General features: G+C 41.3%; 1 protein-coding gene across 1 annotated transcript in view; it reads right to left on the bottom strand.

Moving 5' to 3' along the window:
- Window positions 1–526: 526 nt before the first annotated feature.
- The window catches only part of dnajb6b (DnaJ heat shock protein family (Hsp40) member B6b), an 82671-nt gene continuing 60467 nt past the window's right edge, over window positions 527–22730 (bottom strand). The window contains exons 9-11 of the mRNA XM_078424899.1: window positions 15975–16187; window positions 9692–9781; window positions 527–2002 (exon numbers count right to left, since the gene is read on the bottom strand). Coding sequence (XP_078281025.1) covers window positions 9699–9781; window positions 15975–16187 — 296 coding nt within the window. The 3' untranslated portion in view covers window positions 527–2002; window positions 9692–9698. The remainder of the gene's footprint in view (window positions 2003–9691; window positions 9782–15974; window positions 16188–22730) is intronic.

The following is a 22730-nucleotide window of genomic DNA, read 5'->3' as shown; positions in this document are numbered from 1 at the left end:
CTCCCCGTGACCTGCGTGGGTTTTCTCCGAGATCTTCGGTTTCCTCCCACACTCCAAAGACGTACAGGTATGTAGGTTAATTGGCTGGGTATTGTAAAAATTGTAAAATTGTAAAAATTGTCCCTAGTGGGGTGTAGGATAGTGTTAATGTACGGGGATCACTGGGCGGCACGGACTTGGAGGGCCGAAAAGGCCTGTTTCCGGCTGTATATATATATGATATATGATATGATATATGATTCACCTGGATAGTACAGGAAACAAAGTTTTGCACTATATCTCACTACGAGTGACAAAAATCAACCAAACCAAAAACCAAACCCTGATAAAACCAAAAATGGTCAAGGTGGTCGTATCCATTTCAAGATACATAGATTTAAATTACAACAAATATTTTACTAAATCTTTGTCCTGGCATTGTAAAGTGGACACTTTTGTAGGGCCAAAATCTTAACCAGAACAAGTTTGAGATGAAATTTGCATGGCTTTGATTTTGTGGTGTATTTTTTTAAAAAAACATCAGAGACATTTTCAAGGTTTTAATTTCAGAACAATGGGACAGACCCCTCTTTACTGTACTTACAAGGATCTGCAATCCAAGTCTCCAGCAAGTATTCAGTACATTGATAAGCAGAAGGCACAGTCATACCAAATGCATAATAAAATCCAAAAGTGGAAACTAAATCAAAGCACAAGCTCCCTCTTGCAGCATTTCCAAACTGATATTTAACAGAGTGATTTTCTACATTTACATAATTTTACCTTCACCATGTGCAGCTCAAAGTGATACCAAAGTACCAGAGTTTTACCTAAAATGTCCCTGCAATAATGAAAATCTTAATTACTGGTGGTGTTTGCACAGGAACAAATCACTTCTCCAAGTGATTACCAAAAGCATTTTGATACACCAATAAAGTGATGGAGAAAGGCGTCAGCTCAATTAACAGTCGTGAAGTAACAAACGGTGGAGTAAAATAACATCATCTTTATAAGAATGTAAATAGAAAGTAACATTACACCATTAAAAATACTAGAGAAGCAAATCCAAACTATAAAGCTTATTCTTAAAACAGAAAGCATGCACGTATGCATTCCTGTGTGCAAAATTTTAATTTTACTTGTACTAAAGTTGAATTGGCGGCATTCAGTGAATCAAAATGTTATGGGATTAAGCTCCATTCTGGAAATAGATTAGTTACATTGTGCACAGTATTGAGGTGGTGCTAGGCTGTAGGAGTTGCAGACCTTTAGCGGAGGATATTAAATTTTAGCCCCAATTAATACTTAAACAGATAAAAACGATCCCATGGCACCATCTGAAGAGGAGCAGGTACCCTCATTACGATCAGAGAACAGATTTATAATTGGTTCTTGAATTGCTCTCTATGGGACCTTGTGCATAACTGGGCTATTGTTGGTTGGTCTTGATAATAAGCACATTTTGAAAGGACATATAATCATTGCAAACTGCTTCCTGGCTATTTGAAAAGAGTCTTTCATTGTTTTTCAAAATCTTGAATCTCTCTACACTGACAGCATCTTCATCGAATAGACAGCAACGGGGATTCACAGAGGTGGCCCACCACCATCTGTTTGTGGACAACCGGAGTTTCCAACGATGTCAATAGTACCCACATTCCAAGCATGATTTTTTTTTAAATGCACATTCCTTCTATTAAACTTGCACAAAACAGCATGCACAAGATCCGTCAGATATTCAACTCGAATTTCTACCATTCAATTTGTTTTGTCCTTCTCATACAATCTTTTCAAACACTGGGAACATTTACAGTATGATTAAAAATAAGGTAATAAGCAAAGGGTTACAGCACAAATAGACAAGAAGTCACCACACATCATTACTTAAAAGACGATCTATTTTTATCAACACTGCAATTTATTTATGATTCTTTTACTTTCCTTTAGAATATTTTTAGGGAGGCTTCTCTTGCACTTGTGGGAGCTTCAACCACATCACGATTTATTCCAAGTCTGCCTTGACCTATACGAAAACATTGTATGACAGGAAATTACATGATAGCTTGTGCAAAACTTTGCTTCTAAAGTTCTACTGGTTTAATCCTGAACCCTGAATCCTGAACTACTTTTCATACATTTTAGATTTCCCCAGGGCAACTTTGTGTGTGGGTGTATTTTGAAGATATATCTTAACTGAACCTGTGAACTATATGATGTGTATGGAGTAATGAAGAGAAGAGGAGGACTTGAGTGGAACACTGCTCTTACTTAGAAGTTGGAAGCAGTTTTACATGTTAACTGTGACGCGCCGTACAGAAAATCTGTTTTGAACTGATGCCAAAGCTGATAACTGAACACACAATACACTGGATTTATAACAGCATCCTTACACCATTGAAATGCCCTGAAGCATTTTATATCTGCTTTCAAAGGCACCTGTTGCCAAGCCACCAAAGGTGATTTTAAACGCTTTATCAAATATGTGGATTTTGTACCTCAGAAAAGATGGTAATGTAGATGGGCGGATACATTTAATGAAGGAATGCCAGAGGAAGCTACAATGCGATTGCCAGTATTGCAACCATTCAAATTGAGAATAATCAAGCTAGGATTAGAAAAGCACAAAGATCCTGAAATGTTCTGGAAAAGAGATGCCCTTGGTCTAACTTCTTTTTCACTTTTTGACAAAAATTTAGCTAGTCCCGCTTGCTTGCACCTGGCCCACATCCCTCCGAACCTTCCCAATCCATGTACCAGCCCAAGTGACTTAAATATTGCAGTTGTACCTGCCGCTACTCTTCCTCTGGCAACTTGTTCTATATATACACCACCCTCAGTGTGAAAAAGTTGTCCCTCACGTCCTTTTAAATCTTTCCCCTCTCATCTTAAACCTATGCCCCTAGTTTTAGACAATAGAACAGGAGTAGGCCATTCGGCCCTTTGAGCCAGCACCACCATTCAATATGATTTTAGACTGCCCTATCCTGGGGAAAAGACTGTGGTGGTATCGATATGGTCCTCATGGTCTTATATACCTCGCTAACGTCACCCCTCAGCCTACTATGCTCCAGGGACAGAAAATCATTATTTAGCTTTACTTATAACAAACTTTCCAGAGATAACACCTTTGTAAATCTTTGCTGTACCCTTTCCAGTTTAATGACATCCATCCTGCAGCAGGGAGACCAAAACTGTACACAGTAGTCCAAATGCGATCTTGCAAACATTTTGTACAACTGTAACATGACAGCCCAACTCCTACAGTTAACACCCTAACCGATGCAGGTAAACGTGCCAAATACCTTTTCCACCACCCTGTCTACCTTTGTGGGCACTTTCATGGAACAATGCAGCTGCACCCATGCGTCTCCATGTTCTGTCATGCTGACCAGGTCCCTACCATTCGTTGCCTAAGGCCTACCCAGGTTTGTCTTACTAAAATGCAACACTTCCCATTTATCTGGATTAAACTTCACCCTGCCCCATATTCCCAGTTGATGAGGATCCTGTTGTAATCATAATCACAATATCACCAATTGTAGTGTCTCTGAAAATTTACTAACCACGCCACCTCTATTCACATTTAAAACATTAATATAAATAATGAGCAATCGATCCCTGTGGCACACCACTTGTTACAGGACTCCAGTCTGAAAAACAGCCCTCTACCACCACCCTCTGTTTCCTCTGTTCAAGTCAATTTTGTATCAAATTGACTAGCCAGACCAAATAGTCTCCCATTCCTTCTCTCCAGAGATGCTGCCTGACCCGCTGAGTTACTCCAGCATTTTGTGTCTACCTTTGATTTAAACCAGCATCTGCAGTTTTCTTTCCTACAAATATTATTCAATAAACTTGCGGGCTAGCCCCAAATAAGATTGGTTCTTTACAAAAGATCGTAAAACCCACTAAGGGAGACTAATCTGACCTACACATGACTCCACCCCAAACACTGTCCAGTCACTCTACACCTCCATCCCCCATCAGGAAGGTCTTAAACCCCTCCGTTTCTTCCTCGACACAGAACCAGCCAATTTCCGCCAATTTAGCAGAGCTGGTCCTTACCCTCAACAACTTCTCCTTCGACTCCTCCCACTTCCTCCAAATCCAAGGCGTAGCTATGGGCACTCGCATGGGCCCTAGCTATTCCTGCCTCAGGGTACGTCGAACAATCATTGTTCTAGGCGTACACTGGCCCTAACCCCGAACTCTACCTCCGCTACATTGACGACTACCTCGGTGCTACCTAAAAAGGCAATACGGGGAGAAAAGATGAGGTACGAGGGTAAGCTAGCCAATAATATAATGGAGGATAGTAAAAGCTTTTTTAGGTATGTGAAGAGGAAAAAAATAGTCAAGGCAAATGTGGGTCCCTTGAAGACAGAAGCAGGGGAATTTATTATGGGGAACAAGGAAATGGCAGACGAGTTGAACTGGTACTTTGGATCTGTCTTCACTAAGGAAGATACAAACAATCTCCCAGATGTTCTAGTAGCCAGAGATCCTAGGGTGATGGAGGAACTGAAGGAAATCCACATTAGGCAGGAAATGGCGTTGGGTAGACTGATGGGGCTGAAGGCTGATAAATCCCCAGGGCCTGATGGTCTGCATCCCAGGGTATTTAAGGAGGTGGCTCTAGAAATTGTGGACGCATTGGTAATCATTTTCCAATGTTCTATAGATTCAGGATCAGTTCCTATGGATTGGAGGGTAGCTAATGTTATCCCACTTTTTAAGAAAGAAGGGAGTGAGAAAACGGGAAATTATAGACCAGTTAGTCTGACATCAGTGGTGAGGAAGATGCTGGAGTCAATAATAAAAGACGAGATTGCGGAGCATTTGGAAAGCAGTAACAGGATCGTTAAAGGCAGCATGGATTTACGAAGGGGAAATCATGCTTGACTAATCTTCTGGAATTTTTGGGGATGTAACTAGGAAAATTGACAGGGGAGAGTCAGTGGATGTGGTGTATCTCGACTTTCAGAATGCCTTCGACAAGGTCCCACATAGGAGATTAGTGGGCAAAATTAGAGCACATGGTATTGGGGGTGGGGTACTGACATGGATAGAAAATTGGTTGGCAGTCAGAAAGCAAAGAGTGGGGATAAATGGGTCCCTTTCAGAATGGCAGGCAGTGACTACTGGGGTACCGCAAGGCTCGGTGCTGGGACCGCAGCTATTTACAATATACATTAATGACGGATGAAGGGATTAAAAGTACCATTAGCAAATTTGCAGATGATACAAAGCTGGGTGGTAGTGTGAAATGTGAGGAAGATGCTATGAGGTTGCAGGGTGACTTGGACAGATTGTGTGAGTGGGTGGATGCATGGCAGGTGCAGTTTAATGTGGATAAGTGTGAGGTTATCCACTTAGGTGGTAAGAATAGGAAGGCAGATTATTATCTGAATGGTGTCAAGTTAGGAAAAGGGGACGCACAACGAGATCTGGGTGTCCTAGTGCATCAGTCACTGGAAGGAGGCATGCAGGTACAGCAGGCAGTGAAGAAAGCCAATGGAATGTTGGCCTTCATAACAAGAGGAGTTGAGTTTAGGAGCAAAGAGGTCCTTCAGCAGTTGTACAGGGCCCTAGTGAGACCGCACCTGGAGTACTGTGTGCAGTTTTGGTCTCCAAATTTTAAGAAGGATATTCTTGCTATTGAGGGCGTGCAGCGTAGGTTTACTAGGTTAATTCCCGGAATGGCGGGACTGTCATATGTTGAAAGACTGGAGCGACTAGGCTTGTATACACTGGAATTTAGAAGGATGGGGGGGGGGGGGATCTTTTTGAAACATATAAGATTATTAAGGGGTTGGACACGTTAGAGGCAGGAAAGATGTTCCCAATGTTGGGGGAGTCCAGAATCAGGGGCCACAGTTTAAGAATAAGGGGTAGGCCATTTAGAACAGAGATGAGGAAAAACCTTTTCAGTCAGAGAGTTGTGAATCTGTGGAATTCTCTGCCTCAGAGGGCAGTGGAGGCCTATTCTCTGAATGCATTCAAGAGAGAGCTAGATAGAGCTTTTAAGGATATCGGAGTCAGGGGGTATGGGGAGAAGGCAGGAACGGGGTATCGATTGTGAATGATCAGCCATGATCACATTGAATGGTGGCGCTGGCTTAAAGGGCTGAATGGCCTACTCCTGCACTTATTGTCTACCTCCTGCACCCATACAGAACTCACTGACTTCAACTTCCCAACCAATTTCCATCCTGCACTCAAATTCATTGGGCCTTCTCCCTAGTTTCTAGATCTCACCATCTGCATTACAGGAGACAGACTATGGACCGACATCTACTACAAACCCACTGACATCCATAGCTACCTAGACTACACTTCCTCCCACTCTGCGTCCTGTAACGACTGTATCCCCCACTCCCAATTCCTCCATCTATGCCGCATCTGCGCACAGGATGAGGTTTTCCATACCAGGGCATCGGAGATGTCCTCATTCTTTAGGAAAGGGGGGTCTTCCATTGTAGATGAGGCTCTCACTAGGGTCTCCTCGATATCCCGAAGCTCGGTTCTTGATTCCCCCTCCCCTCATTCGTAACGAGGATAGAGTCCTCATTGTCCTCACCTTCCACCCCATCAGCTGTCGCATACAACATAAAATCCTCCAACATTTTCACCACCTCCAACGGGATCCCACTACTGGCCACATCTTCCCATCTCCACCCCTTTCTACTTTCCGCAGAGACCATTCCCCCTGTAACTCTCTGGTCAACAAATCCCTTCCCACCCAAACCACCGCAGGAGATGCAACACCTGTCCCTTTAACCCCCCCCCAAGGACTCCGACAGTCTTTTCAGGGGAGGTAGAGGTTCACTTGCACCTCCTCCAACCTCATCTACTGTATCCACTGTTCCAGGTGTCAACTCCTGTACATCGGCGAAACCAAGCGCAGGCTCGGCAATTATTTCGTTGAACGCCTCCGCTCAGTCCGCCTTTACCTACCTGATCTCCCAGTTGCTCAGCACTTTAACTCCCCCTCCCATTCCCAATCTGACCTTTCTGTCCTGGGCCTCCTCCGTTGTTAGAGTGAGGCCCAGCGCAAATTGGAGGAACAGCACCTCTAATTTCGTTTAGGTAGCTTACACCCCAGTGGTATGAACATTGACTTCTCTAAATTCAAATAGCCCTTGCTTTCCCTCTCTCCATCTCCTCCCCCTTCCCAGTTCTCCCACCAGTCTTACTGTCTCCTACCACATTCTATCTTTGTCCCGCCCACTCCCCGACATCAGTCTGAAGAAGAGTCTCGACCTGAAACGTCACCCATTCCTTCTCTCCAGAAATGCTGCCTGTCCCGCTGAGTTACTCCAGCATTTTATGTCCGCCCCAAACAATATGGTTATCTCCTAATAAACCTCTCAGTCATGCAACTTCAGCGGGCCAGGCAGCATCTCAGGAGAGAAGGAATGGGTGACGTTTCGGGCCGAGACCCTTCTTCAGACTGATGGACTTCTTCAGCTGAACTTCTTTAAACAGCTGGTTTTGTTTGGGACAAAAATAACATAGCATTTGGCAAACTGACATTTCCCAGCCAAGAAATCCAAAGGACGAGAGAAAGGAAACAGTTTTCATTCGAGGACAAACATGAATACTACTTTCAACAGCTATGAATATTGAGAGCCGACAAGGGGAGGGACGAATATACAGATAGACAGGTAGTGGAATGCTTTCCCACAGAAGGCTGTAGAGGCCAAGTCAGTGGATATTTTTAAGGCAGAGATAGATTCTTGATTAGTACAGGTGTCAGAGGTTATGGGGACAAGGTAGGAGAATGGGGTTAGGTGGGAGAGATAGATCAGCCATGATTGAATAGACTTGATGGACCGAATGGCCTAATTCTACTCCTATTGCTTATGACACCTGGAGTAGGTCACAGGCAGGATGTTGTTTCGCATGTTACTTACCTATATTTTCATCAGGGAAAGTATGACACAGTAAGAGAAACTTCCATGGCAAAGATAAATATTTGCAACTTCTCTTACTGTATGCAACCCCCTTTCAGATACAGTTGTCCTGCTCATGCCAAAGACTGAATTTAAAAATGGCATGAACTGGCAAAAATCTGACCCAGTTCTGAAACTCTAATCAGTCAAATAACACAAAGAAGATTCCAGCTAATAGTAAAAGGAGGAAGCAAGCAAAGTATGCCAAAAAAAGATCTGTTGTGTCCACAGGCAGAAACATTAATGGATTATTGAAAACTAATCGTTTGATCAACCCAAAAGAGAAACAACAAGCTGCACAGAGGGAGGAATAACCCCTTTTAGTAATCCACTGGTTAGCCCATGCACACAAGATTTTTTTTTTAGTTTAACAGTTGGTCTTTCATTAAGCAGTTAAAAGAGTGCACAAAGACATTTTATAAACATATGCTAACATATGATAACCAGCATATTAAATATTGAGACAATATTAAATACGAGGTTATCAAATTCTGCAACATGTCACAATATTGAGACCTGGTGCTGCAATCTAGGCTCAGTACTCGAATATCCACATGTAATGGAATGGGGCACAGCTGCTTTCAATTTTGCACCTGCAAATGAGAAATGAATACAACATGCTCGATAGTTACTGTACTGAGGGAACAATTTAGTTTGCCCTGTTTCTAGCAGAATATATTCATGCGTGTTCCAGAATATCAAAGACTGGAGACTAAGTTGTGTGATCTTCGCATATATCTTTTAGGTTAAGGAGCCAGAAGGTCAATATTGCAGACCACAGAAGAAACATTTTTTCAGATGTTTGTAAAAAGTTCATTAGTTCCATCTAATCTTGGATGTTATTTATATTGATTATAAATATATATTGTTAGCTAACATATTTCTCCCTTTCCCAAAAGTCTTGCCCGTGATTCTCTCAGGAAGGCAGTGAAAAGCACTTTCCCCCCTTGTTAACCCCATTTAGAAGAGGGTGTCCTTGATAGAGCAAGATCCCTGTGTAAAGATATTTGAGCATGAAAGAAAGAACAAATTTACATTTATACAGCACCCTTCATATCTCAGTGTGTCCTAAAGCACTTAGATTGATTGAATAGTTTTGAAATGTGGTCAATGTTCTACTGTAGAAAATATGGTGGACATTGCAGGGCATGAGGTCATAATGAATTGATTATCCAATAATCTATTTTAATGCTATACACACAGCATTCAAGGTACCAAGGACAACTTTAGTCTATAAAATAGCTCTGAGGTCTTTTATGTCCATGAGAGGACATTCAGGGCCTTCGTTTGAATGCTCACCACAAAACGGCACCGCTGACAGAACAGAACTTCTGCCCACGAGTCAGAGTCATATAGCATGGGGCAGCATGGCTGGCATGGACAAGGTAGGCTGAAGGGCCCTTTTCTATGCTGTATGACTCCATGGTGTGGGTGCTATATAAATGTAATTTTTTTTTATGATCCGAGGAGAACTAGCAGAATTGCAAAATTTTTAAAAATGGTATAAAGTGGCTTGCTTGATCTTTAACCAAGCCATATGATTATGAGATCAGAAGGGAGATTCCATGAACTATTATTACCAATTGCAAGCACCGAATCAACACCTAAATGTCATCCCACCACTTTTGGAATCCACCCCAAAAACTCCCAACAAAAATAGAAAAACACTCATGCTCGGTTACTTTTAATTCACCTTTGGTAAAGTTAACAGGAAAAATAATTGCATTCTGCTGGAGTTCAGAGATCACCCACTGCACCTTATAATTAATGATTCACTTTTGTTGGCCGTTTCTTCTTCATCTCTTCCTTGTGCCGTTGCTTCCTTCTCTTCCCACCTTCTCTTTGGCCTGGGAAAACAACATTTTATTACCCAGCCAGTCAGACATTAAATTTGTATCACACAGACACAACAGAGGACTGTATCACAGATTACCAGAGAAATTTACCAGATAAGGTGGTCAAAAAGGCTTTTGGCACTTTGGCCTTCATCAGTCAGAGTATTGAGTATAGAAGTTGGGAGGTCATGTTGCCGTTGTATAAGACGTTGGTGAGATCGCATTTAGATTATTGTGCCCAGAACTGAACACAATGTTATAGGAAAGATATTGTCAAGCTTGATAGGGTTCATAAAAGATTTACGAGGATGTTGCCAGGACCAGAGGGTGTGAGCTATAGGGAAAGGTTGAGTAGCTTGTGTCTCTATTCCATGGAGCACAGGAGGATGAGGGGAGATCTTATAGAGGTATACAAAATCATGAGAGGAATAGATCGGGTAGAGTCTTTTGCCCAGAGTAGGGGATTCAAGGACCAGAGGACAAAGTTTCAAGGTGAAGGGAAAAAGATTTAATTTGAGGGGTAATTTTTTCACACAAAGGGTGGTGGGTGTACGGAACAAGCTGCCAGAGGAGGTAGTTGAGGCTGGGACTATCCCATCGTTTAAGAAACAGATGAAATATGTACATGGATAGGACAGATTTGGAGGGATATGGACCAAGCGCAGGCAAGTGGGACTAGTGTAGCTGGGACATTGTTGGCCGGTGTGGGCGAGAGGCGCCATTGTGTTTGGCTGCCTGCCACTGTATGTTTCTTTTTTTTTTTCCTAATCAGATGTGCAGCACTTTGGTCAACGTGGGTTGTTTTTAAATGTGCTATACAAATAAAATTGACTTGACTTGACTTGACTTGACTCTACGCTGGAAATATTTAGGTCAGACGGCTTCAGTGGTGACAGAAACAGAGTTAACATTTCAGCTTGTCTTTTAATCAGAATTCAGAAAAGTTAAAAGATTTTAGCATAGCTTTATATTGCCGAGAAAAAAGGGAAGGCTGGAGAGTTCAAAAGTGACTGTGTGCGAGAGTGGAAGCCTGAAGAAATTGAATGACACAGGAAGTGGTGATGTCATCTGAATAGACTGGCAAATAACAAAATGTATATCTGCGGGTGGTGAAAATAGATGAAAATCTGAAATTACCAGAAAGGAAAGGGAGAGAAGGAGCGAGACTAAGAGAAAAAGAGATAATAAACCTCAAGGAGATACAGGACTGGAATTAGTTATTAGCTCTAACTGTTGAATTCAGAAGACTGTTATATTCCAAGTAGGGGATAAAATACTGTTCCTCTGTTAGGACATTGTGCAAAGCCAAAGACACAGAATTGAGTGTGACAATAGACACAAAATGCTGGACTAACTCAGCGGGTCAGGCAGCATCTCTGGAGAAAAGCAATAGGTGATGTTTCGGGTCAAAACCCTTCTTCAGACTGGGAATCAGTGCGGAGGGAAACTAGAGGTATGAAAAGGTTCAGAACAAATCAGAGCTGGCTCCGATGACCAAGGAAAGATGGAGCCCACAATGGTCCATTGTTGGCTGTGGAAGAGGTGATATCGGATGCAAACAGTGGGTGATGGGGGAGGAGGGGGGGGGAGGGTATGTGTGTGTATGTGTGCAGTGGTCACTTGAAAATAAATAGAGTATTGACAGTGGACATGGATCGGAAAATTAAAGTGACAGGAACTGTAAATTCAGTCACCCTCACATAGTAAATGGAGGTGTTGTGCACAGCAATTACTCAATCTACGTTTGGTTTCAGTGTTTCCAGCATTTTCTGCTTTTTAATCCAGATGTCCAACAGTTGTAGCATTTTGTTTTGTAAATCTTTTCACACTCATTTTAAGTATCCTTTCCAGATGTGTCAGTGCAGGATAATTTACTAGTTCTGTTGTTCTACCCCTTTGCCTTTGGCCAAATTTTGTTTTGGATGTATGCATGGGAGGGTAGGAGATTGATCAAGTAGGCCAGTCAGCCAGCCAATTTGAACATGGCAGCTGATGGCAATGCATTTGCTTTTTAACCATCACCAAATGCCCGTGCATCAGCAGAGAAGGTACCCTGCTAAGTTGTGAAAAATCTTTATTTTTCACTTATCAATTCGAAGCCGAAAGGAAGGTGCGGCAGTACACTATAATCCTGTGTAGCTGATTTGGATTACACAGGGGCTGCACCATGGCACAGCAGTAGAGCAACAGCCTCACAGCGTCAGAGACCCGGGTTCCATCCTGACCACCATGTGCAGTTGAAGAGAAATATGCTTACATTGAGAATGGTTGGCTGGGGCTCCTTAAACTTAGGTTGATATTGCTGTAAAATATACAGTGCCCTCCATAATGTGTGGGACAAAGATCCATTATTTATTTATTTGCCTCTGTACTCCGCAATTGTGAGATTTGTAATCGAAAAAAATCACTTGTGATTAAAGTGCACATTGTCAGATTTTGGTTTGGTTTCACCTTGTAGAAATTACAGCTGTGTTTATACATAGTCCCCCCATTCAGGGAACTATGATGTTTGCTCAGGTGTGTTTAATTGCCTCCTTAATGCAGGTATAAAAGAGCTCTCAGCACCCAATCCTTCCTCCAGCCTTTCCATCACCTTTGGAAAGTTTTATTGCAGTTTATCAACATGAGGACTAAAGTTGTACCATTGAAAGTCAAAGAAGCCATTACGAGACTGAGAAACAAGAATAAAACTGTTAAGAGACATCAGCCAAACCATAAGCTTACCAAAATCAACTGTTTGGAACACCATTAAGAAGAAAGAGAGCACTGGTGAGCTTACTAATCACAAAGGGACTGGCAGGCCAAGGAAGACCTCCACAGCTGATGACAGACGAATTCTCTCTAAAATAAAGAAAAATCCCCAAACACCTGTCCGACAGATCAGAAACACTCTTCAGGAGCCAGGTGTGGATTTGTCAATGACCACTGTCCGCAGAAGGCTTCATGAACAGAAATACAGAGGCTACACTGCAAGATGCAAACCACTGGTTTGCCGCAAAAATAGGATGGCCGGGTTATAGTTTGCCAAGAAGTACTTAAAAGAGCAACTACAGTTCTGGAAAAAGGTCTTGTGGATAGATGATACGAAGATTAACTTATATCAGAATGATGGCAAGAACAAAGTATGGAGGAGAGAAGGAACAGCCTGAGATCCAAAGCATACCATCTCATCTGTGAAATGTGGTGGTCGGGGGGTGTTATGGCCTGGGCATGTATGGCTGCTGAAGGTACTGGCTCACTTATCTTCATTGATGACACAACTGCTGATGATAGTAGCATAATGAATTCTGAAGTGTATAGACACATCCTATCTGCTCAAAACATTGGCCGGCGGTTCATTCTACAGCAAGACATGATCCCAAACATACTGGTAAAGCACCAAAGGAGTTTTTCAAAGTTAAAAATTGTGAAATTTTGAGTGGCCAAGTCAATCACCCGATCTGAACCCAATTGAGCATGCCTTTTATATGCTGAAGAGAAAACTGAAGGGGACTAACCTCCAAAACAAGCATAAGCTAAAGATGGCTGAAATACAGGCCTGAGCATTACCAAAGAAGACACCCAGCAACTGGTGATGTCCATGAATTGCAGACTTCAAGCAGTCAGGGCGGCACGGTAGCACAGCGGTAGAGTTGCTGCTTTACAGCGAATGCAGCGCCGGAGACACAGGTTCGTTCCTGACTACGGGTGCTGCACTGTAAGGAGTTTGTACGTTCTCCCCGTGACCCGCGTGGGTTTTCTCCGAGATCTTCGGTTTCCTCCCACACTCCAAAGACGTACAGGTATGTAGGTTAATTGGCTGGGTAAATGTAAAAATTGTCCCTAGTGGGTGTAGGATAGTGTTAATGTGCGGGGATCGCTGGGTGGCACGGACTTGGAGGGCCGAAAAGGCCTGTTTCCGGCTGTATATATATGATGATATGATGATGATGATAAACATGACTACTTTCCATTACGTGACATTGCTGTGTCTCAAACATTATGGTGCCCTGAAATGGGGAGACCATGTATAAGCACTGTTGTAATTTCTACATGGTGAAACCAAAATGTATAAAAATGGCCTTTATTAAAATCTGATAATGTGCACTTTAACCACATGTGATTTTTTCTGTTACAAATCTCAAATAGTGGAGTACAGAGGCAAATAAATAAATAATGGGTCTTTGCCCCAAACATTATGGAGGGCACTGTATTTTTAAGTTGGCCAAATCTAATGGGCTTGCATAGGTATCTTCACACACACACACACACACACACACACACACACACACGTGCCCTCAGTCTCTCACACTTCTCTGGTATGCCCAAGTGTCCAAATGAGCCTCTCATGCTCTGTTTTCATCAACAACAAAAAAAAGTCTGTCCCTTTTCTCTTATATCACAGACTCACTGGTCCTGTGAGATAGAGGTAGATTTTTGAATCAGGGATTGCATTGCTTTAAGTCCCCACTGAAGCAGAAAGCTATTTTGAAAGCTGCAAAGGAAATTGTAAATTTAGGAGTAATCCTCATTTATGATTTTAAAATTCCCTTAATCACAGCAAGCTCATTTCTCTCAGCACAGCACACCTACCTGGCAAAAGCAAGGGCTTTGCATAAGATCAGTTCAACTAGGATTACATTAAATTAAGAGTACAGCATATTTTGCTTGGGCAGTTTACAACAGCAGTATGAATATTGATTTCTCTAACTTAAAGTAACCCTTTGCTCTATTTCCGTCCGTCCCCCATCCTAGTTTCACTGTCATCCTGTTGAGTTTCACTGTTTATATAACTCGTTATCACCTAGCCCACAGCCTACAACGGACCAATGGCTCCAGCTTTAATTTATCATTGTTACTTTTTGCATATCTTTCATTAATTTGTTCTATATCTCTCTATATCACCATCTATAATTCTTGTTGCCCTTTCACCTGATTTTCAGTGAGAAGGGTCTCGACCCGAAACGTCACCTATTTATTTTCTCCGAAGAAGTTGCTTGACTCGCTAAGTTACTCCAGCTTTGTGTGTCCATCTTCAGTTTAAACCAAAATCTAAATCTGCTGTTCCTTCCTTCACCACGAGTCAAGTAACTCAGGCAAGAAAACGGTCAACACAAAGGCTAGCGAGAAATATGAAATACACTCTCTCTATAGAGTGGGAATTCTGGAAACATTCGAGCTGTAAAGATTGAGATATATACACATTCTACTATTTCCAAATTTTTTAACTGGAAATTATATGCAAAGGATATACTCCTGAGGTTGCTACACCAATCTGACTTCCCAAAAATCAGCATTACAATGATTTTAGAATGGAAGCAGGAATTGAGAATACTGTAGCATTCCTGGAATCCAATAGGCACAATTAAATAAAACCTCAGGAGAGATTCAGATATAATTTTTCAGAAATGTGACTGATTTTCTGCAGAGTGCCTGTTATTGATTGGCCATTAAATCTTTATTTTTAAAGAAATAAATCCAGATTAAGTCAAATGATTTCAGTTCAATTAGTCATACATACAGCGTGGAGAAACAGGCCTTTCTGCCCAATGCCCACACCAATCAACATGCCCCATCTACACTAGTCCCACCTGCTTGCATTTGGCCCATATCCCTCAAAATCTATCCTATCCATGTACCTGTTTAAAGTTTCTTAAACATAGCGATAGTACCTGCCTCAACTACCTCATCCGGCAGCTCGTTCCATATAGCCACCACCCTTCATGTAAAAATGTTACCCCTCAAATTCCTATTAAATCTTTCCCCCCTCATCTTAAAACTATGTCTTCTGGTTCTCAATTCAAGAATTACGGAAACATTTGATAAGAATTGTAGAATTTATGACATCAAAGTCCATTCAGTGTGACCTGCCTCAGAACATCTTTGAATATCTGTGCTAGTCTCACATTTTGAAGATATTTCAGAGTGCTTTCTGCACCAGAAATTTCTCCAAGGTCTATTGTATTTCTTCCTACACTAGTACTTACCACACAACATTGAGATATTTTTGCGCACCGTTAGTTCAGTATCAGTGTTCTTTTCAGTTTAAATTAGGACTATCCATGGAATTGATGGCCTTGTTTGGTTACCAAAATAAAATAAGGCCAGAGGTAAATTTGCCTAGATGAAGGATAAAGATGCCGAACTTATCGAAGAAACTACTTTCCCATTTGATCCCAATTGCTCAATGTTTTTCTCTCCCACGCCCTCTCCCTTGCGTTCACACCTGCTGTGTTGGAACTGGCTGCTTCCTCTGGGATATTGTAGACCATTGTTGGTGACCCAACATGTTCATCCTCTACAACGTGATACTGGTAATTGTGTTTTGGGTATGACATGGAAAGCTGGCGTGCGGAGTGGCTGTAAGATGAATGACTTGGTAAGGCCTGCTGTCCTCGCTGTCTAAGTTCTGTGGCAAAGGCATGTTCATCTTCAACTCCTAAAAGAGAGAGCACAATGCAAATTCATCAACACAATTTTACTAATGTAGAATTATCAAGCACTTTCTAAAAGAATAAGTCATTTTGCATTTCTCCTTTGCCTTTGCAGCCGAGTAAAAATGTTAAGTGGTCAAATTTTATTCAAAGTTGATCACAAGATCTAGAGATAAGAAACAGCAGATGTTACAATAAAAAAAAGACAAAATGCTGGAGTAACTCAGCAGGTCATGCAGGATCTTTGGAGAACATGGATAGTGACATTTCATGTGGGACCCTTCTTTCAGACTGATTGCAGAGGGGAGTGGGGTGGGGAAGTTGGAAGGGTAAACTGGAGAAAGTAACTGCTGGGTGATCTCAGTGCGCTGAGCAACATCTGTGGAGGGAAAGAAATTGGGTCTTGACCAAAAGGTGCAAAGGATCCTTTGGCAATATTTGAAGAAGAGAAGTTTTCGAAGGGTCTTGCCAATATTTATTCCAAATTAAGATCACAAATAAATAATTAATCTGGCTATTATCTCGTTAGATTTTGTAGGGACCAGAGAATAAAGAAAGAGAGGTCAAGTACATGGATAGACAAGGTCAAATGCTGGCTAATGGAACTAGTGTAGATGAACATCTTGGTCAAAAAAGACACCATGATGGAGTAACTCAGCGGATCAGGCAGCATCTCTGGAGAACATGGATAGGTGACCTTTCAATTCAGGGCCCTCCTTCAATTTTTCAAACTGGTGATCGCTGAGTTACTCCAGCACTCTGTGTCTTCTTTATTGTAAAACCAGCATCTGCAGTTCCTTGTTTCGACATCCTGATCCAGTTGAGCGGATAGGCCCGTTTCCATGTTGTATGTCTCTATGAAAGATCTGAGTGTTTTGATTCCCAAAAAGAATATGATTATGAGAAATTGGAAAGAGTAGATGGAAGTAGATAGTGACGTTTCACGTGGGACCCTCACAAACTGATTCATTGTGTCCAGAGCTAAAAAGATACCTACACTTGAAATGAGGAGATTTCAGTAAGCAAGTGGTAAATCTACAAAACCCCCTCTAAGAGGACAGCAATTAGACAGCACTTTTTAGAAGATTAATTCTGGAATCCAGATTATGGTGTATCATACATGTGAGGAACTTAAGGTCCTTGGGTTTAGGTCTCTGGAGTTTTTCTTGTCTCATACCTGGATGTTACAGGCTTATTGAAAGAATTTGATGCCTTTGAAACATCAATAAAGTCATCATCATTACGTCTCTTGCAGCTAGCTAGATATTTCACTCATCCATCTCCATTACGAGCTACTCCCCTTCACATAGAACCATGCAATCCGTAGGAGATGCTTCATATGCCTAGTAACTCCTCCCCTTCCAGCCCTGAATGGACACAGACCAGATAAAGCAGCAATTCACTTGTACCCCTGTCAAACCATGTTCAGTGCTTACAATGTAGTGTCCTCCACTTTAGAGAAACCAAATAGAGATTGTGTGACCACTTTGAAGAACACCTTCGTTCAGATTTTAGCTGCCCATTACATTAATTCTCCACCCCATTTATTTTCTGGACTTCTCAATGTACATCACTGTTCCAATGAAGCACAACAGACATTACAACATTAACATTGCATCTTCTGATTTACATACTACAGCCACATGACAACAATAATTGAATTGATTGACAGTCATAGCATGGAAGCAAGCCTTTGACCTACTGAGTTCACGCTGACCATCAATCACCTGTTCACACTAGTTCCATGTTTTCCCACTTTTGCATCCACTCCCTCCATACTAGGGGCAATTTTATAGAGGCCAACTTGTCTTTGGGACATGGGAGAAAACCAGGGCTCTTGGAGGAAACCCAAGGAGGGTTTCAGGGTCACAGGGAGAACGTGCAAACTGTACATAGACAACACCTGAAATCAGGATTAAATGCGGGTCGCTTGCACCGAGGAAGCAGCTCTATCAGCTGCGCCACTGTGCCACCCTTAACAACTTCAACAATATCAGATTACTAGCCAGTTTCAACTTCAAGTTATCAACTAAAATATGAATATCCTTTCTTTTCCACAGATACTGCCCAATCTGATGTGTATTTCCGGCATTTTCTGCAACTTTCACATTTTGTGCAATTGTAGTGTTTTGTTTCCTCACCCAAGATTTTCAACGTTTTCCTTTTTTTTCTATCTCCTACTTTGTTAACATTCATTATCTTTAATTACATCTCCTCCTGGGACATTACCTGCAATTTACAAGGCATCACTACATGTGCCATCACTCCGACATTCCTTCACCAGTGAATTGCCCACCTTCGATGGCCATCAAGGCATTTCTGACATTTCCTTCAAATGAATCTCTATCCTCTTTTTGCTTAAGTGTTATAAATCTTCAAAACACAAAGTGTTGGAGTAACTCAGTGGGTCAGGCAGCATCTGTGGAGGGAATAGATTGAAGGAGTTTCAGGTTGGGACTCTTTTTCAGACCAACCACTTATTCCCTCCAGAGCAGCTGCCTGACCCGTTTAGTTACTCCAGCACTGTTGTTCAAAATTCCAGCACCTGCAGTTCCTTGCGTCTACAAAGTCTCCCCGTGTGATTTATCCTATCTTAAAGGAACTACATAACCATTGTTGGGTACATTCTCAAAATGCCAAATCCTGGTGTTTTATAGAGAGTGTCTGCACCCTAATGGTAAATGCTTGTTAGCTAAATGCCGTATGACGCTTGCTAGATCCTAGCAACCATTTGCAAGAAGAAAATACACACTAAATACACACAGACTTGCTGGTGGGATATGACAATGTACTAAACAAAACTCACTCCACTCTTCAGCCTAAAGAGAACACACAAAACAGAAAATGCTCCAAACACTAGGCAAGTCAGGCAGCGCCTGTGAGAGGAGCAAATGAGTTAACATTTCAAAGTCCCTCATCAGATCAAACTATTATGGGTCTCTGTTTAGAAACAAAGGAATAATAGTAGTCCATTCAGTCCACTAATCTTTAACTTGAATTGTGTTTCACTCTGTTATGCAAGTAAAAATTAAGTTATTTAAATACATTTGTATTTATCCACCTATTTAGGCTAGGGTAATCCACAATAATCTGGCCTAACCAAACCACTCATTAGTTCCCAGTGATTTATCAAATTTCAGTTCCAGTAATTTCCCGATAACATTTTATTTCCACTAATGCAATTTTTTTTCTGCTTGGGTAGCCTGCAAACCAACAGCATGAACATTGAATTCTCCAATTCAAATAAACCCCTGACCACACTTCTCATTTCCCGACCCAAACATCTTCTGTCCATTTTCCAAAACAATTGCTGCCTGACCTGCTAAATTCTTCGAGCACTTTATTTTTGGATGCTGAAGCATGTTGCCTGTAGTGGGGATGTCTATAATTTTTATGGAGCTTTTTGGTGGAGGGAGAAGAAAACCTTGTTCCAATCACATTCCAGCAACCCATGTCAGAAATACTTGTTATGTGAGTGAGCGAGGAGTCAACAATGGATGATAATAGGGGATGTAGGTGAAGATAAGATCAGGGTCAGTACAATACCCAAGGCTGAGAGTCATAACATAAAGACCACACGTGCAAGTTCGTAGATAGTCTCCGCGATCTGAACACTGCAGAGATTTACTTTCCCTTTGTTCCAAAACTGTGAAGGTTTTACAAAATAATGAAATGGAGAATCCTAACAGCCAAATCTATTGGGAAACTTGCTCTCATTAACTCTGCATCCTACCTATCAATACAGCAAGGACACGGAAAAGCTTTTAAAACCAAGTATCAGTACTGAGAAACAACAATTAAATCCTAACTCCACACTTTAGGGAAAGTGATGCTTATTTTGTGAAATCATCAGAATGAACTTTGCTCTCAGTAAATATAGAGAGATAATTTCTATGTGTTTCAAGTACTTCGTAACTGATGCATTGGATGAATATTACACATAATGAATTGATGTTGCTCTGGTGTCGAGAAAATATATGCAAATAAGGTACGAAATTGTCAGATATACTATTAAACAGGGTTGACTAGATTATGCATAAAACCCCACACAACCTTTGCATAGCAATGTACTACTAATTAACCTCGGAGACGTTGCTTTAACTTGAAAGGCAGCATGCTAATGAGATACGATTTCGTATCACTCAAAAATCTCAAGTAATAATTCAGTTGTCTATTAAAATTGCACTTGCATTCTTAGCAAAACAATAGCGACTTATCCTATGCCATACGACATTTAAATTAAAATATAGAGCACACAGAGAATATAAAGGCAATTTTGCATTTCTGAAAGGTGAGGGAGGACTATTATATACACAAATAATTAGTTTGGAGCTGTTCCAATCAAATTCCGAATGAAACACAGGGAAGGCACCACATTTATACATTTCCGATTTCAACTATAATGCAACCTAACAACTGGAACTTAATTGTTGTAATTCACAAAATGCTGGGGTAACTCAGCAGGTCAGGCAGCATCTCAGGAGAGAAGGAATGGGTGATGTTTCGGGTCTAGACCCTTCTTCAGACTGAATTGTTGTAATTTATGTTATTTATTCACCAGCCCTATTTGTATCTGGAAACTGCATATTGTGCATGAACCAATTTGTCTCATTGAACTGGTTGCTGTGAATTTTACAGATATTTGTTGGCTGACAAATTTTCTTTTTTTCATCTTGACTCTTTCCTCTGCTGAAGGCATTGGTTTCCCGTTGGATACTATTCTATGGGGACAGGCATCATCTACCGTGCCCTCCATAATGTTTGGGATAAAAACCCATCATTTATTTATTTGCCTCTGTACTACACAATTTGAGATTTGTAATAGAAAAAAAATCACATGTGGTTAAAGTGCATATTGTCAGAATTTAATAACGGCCATTTTTATACATTTTGGTTTCACCATGTAGAAATTACAGCAGTATTTATACATAGTCCCCTCATTTCAGGGCACCATAATGTTTGGGACACAGCAATGTCACGTAAATGAAAGTAGTCATGTTTAGTATTTTGTTGCATATCCTTTGCATGCAATGACTGCGATTCATGGACATCACCAGTTGCTGGGTGTCTTCTTTGGTAATGCTCAGGCCTGTATTGCAGCCATCTTTTGCTTATGCTTGTTTTGGGGGCTAGTCCCCCTCAGTTTTCTCTTCAGCATATAAAAGGCAAGCTCAATTGGGTTCAGAACGGGTGATTGACATGGCCATTCAAGAATTGACCATTTTTTTGCTTTGAAAAACTCCTTTGCTGCTTTAGCAGTATGTTTGGGATCATTGTCTTGCTGTAGAATGAACCACCGGCCAATGAGTTTTGAGGCATTTGTTTTTGAACCTGAGCAGATAGGATGTGTCTATACACTTCAGAATTCATTATACCACTACCATCAGCAGTTGTATCATCAATGAAGATAAGTGAGCCAGTACCTTCAGCAGCCATACATGGCCAGGCCATAACACCCCCCGACCACCACGTTTCACAGATGAGATGGTATGCTTTGGATCGCAGGCAGTTCCTTCTCTCCTCCATATTTTGTTTTTGCCATCATTCTGATATAAGTTAATCTTCGTGTCATCTATCCACAAGACCTTTTTCCAGAACTGTGGTTGCTCTTTTAAGTACTTCTTGGCAAACTGTAACCTGATCATCCTATTTTTGCAGGTAACCAGTGGTTTGAATCTTGCAGTGTAGCCTCTGTATTTCTGTTCATGAAGTCTTCTGCTGACAGTGGTCATTGACAAATCCACACCTGACTCCTGAAGAATGTTTCTGATCTGTCGTACAGGTGTTTGGGGATTTTTCTTTATTATAGGGAGAATTCTTCTGTCATCAGCTGTGGGGATCTTCCTTGGCATGCCAGTCCCTTTGCGATTAGTAAGCTCACCAGTGCTCTCTTTCTTCTGAATGATGTTCCAAACAGTTGATTTTGGTACACCTAAGGTTTGGCTGATATCTCTAACAGTTTTATTCTCGTTTCTCAGTCTCTTAATGGCTTCTTTGACTTTCATTGGCACAACTTTGGTCCTCATGTTGATAAACAGCAATAAAAGTTTCCAAAGGTGATGGAAAGACTAGGTGCTGAGAGCTCTCATATACCTGCATTAAGGAGGCAATTAAACACACCTGAGCAATTGCAAACACCTGTGAAGCGATGCGTCCCTCCAAACATTATGGACACTGTATATTGTCCATTTTACAAGGGTAATTCCATAAAGTTAGTTACCCACTACATTTCCATAGAAGCTAAACAATATGGACATTGTTAGTTTTCATCCTTCCTAACCCATCTTCAGCCTTTGATAGTGTTGGTCACAATCGACCTCCAATTGTCTAGTCATTAATATTGTCCATGTGTGCTAATGATGCTAGACAAGATAACCATTTTCTTCCTATACAATGGGATGAATTTGGAGCCAGAGCCAATCATAATTGTATAGGATGAATAAAGGTTAAATTTTGATGGGTATTTATGGAGTTCTCACTTTCTTTGTAAATGTAGTGCATTGATATAATGTTAATTACAGTGAAAACAGTGAGTGTCGGCAATAATT

This window comes from Rhinoraja longicauda, chromosome 2, assembly GCF_053455715.1.
Source record: "Rhinoraja longicauda isolate Sanriku21f chromosome 2, sRhiLon1.1, whole genome shotgun sequence".
Lineage (NCBI taxonomy): Eukaryota > Metazoa > Chordata > Chondrichthyes > Rajiformes > Arhynchobatidae > Rhinoraja > Rhinoraja longicauda.
The sequence above is the reverse complement of the archived record's forward strand: the minus strand, read 5'-3'. Positions and strand labels throughout refer to the sequence as shown.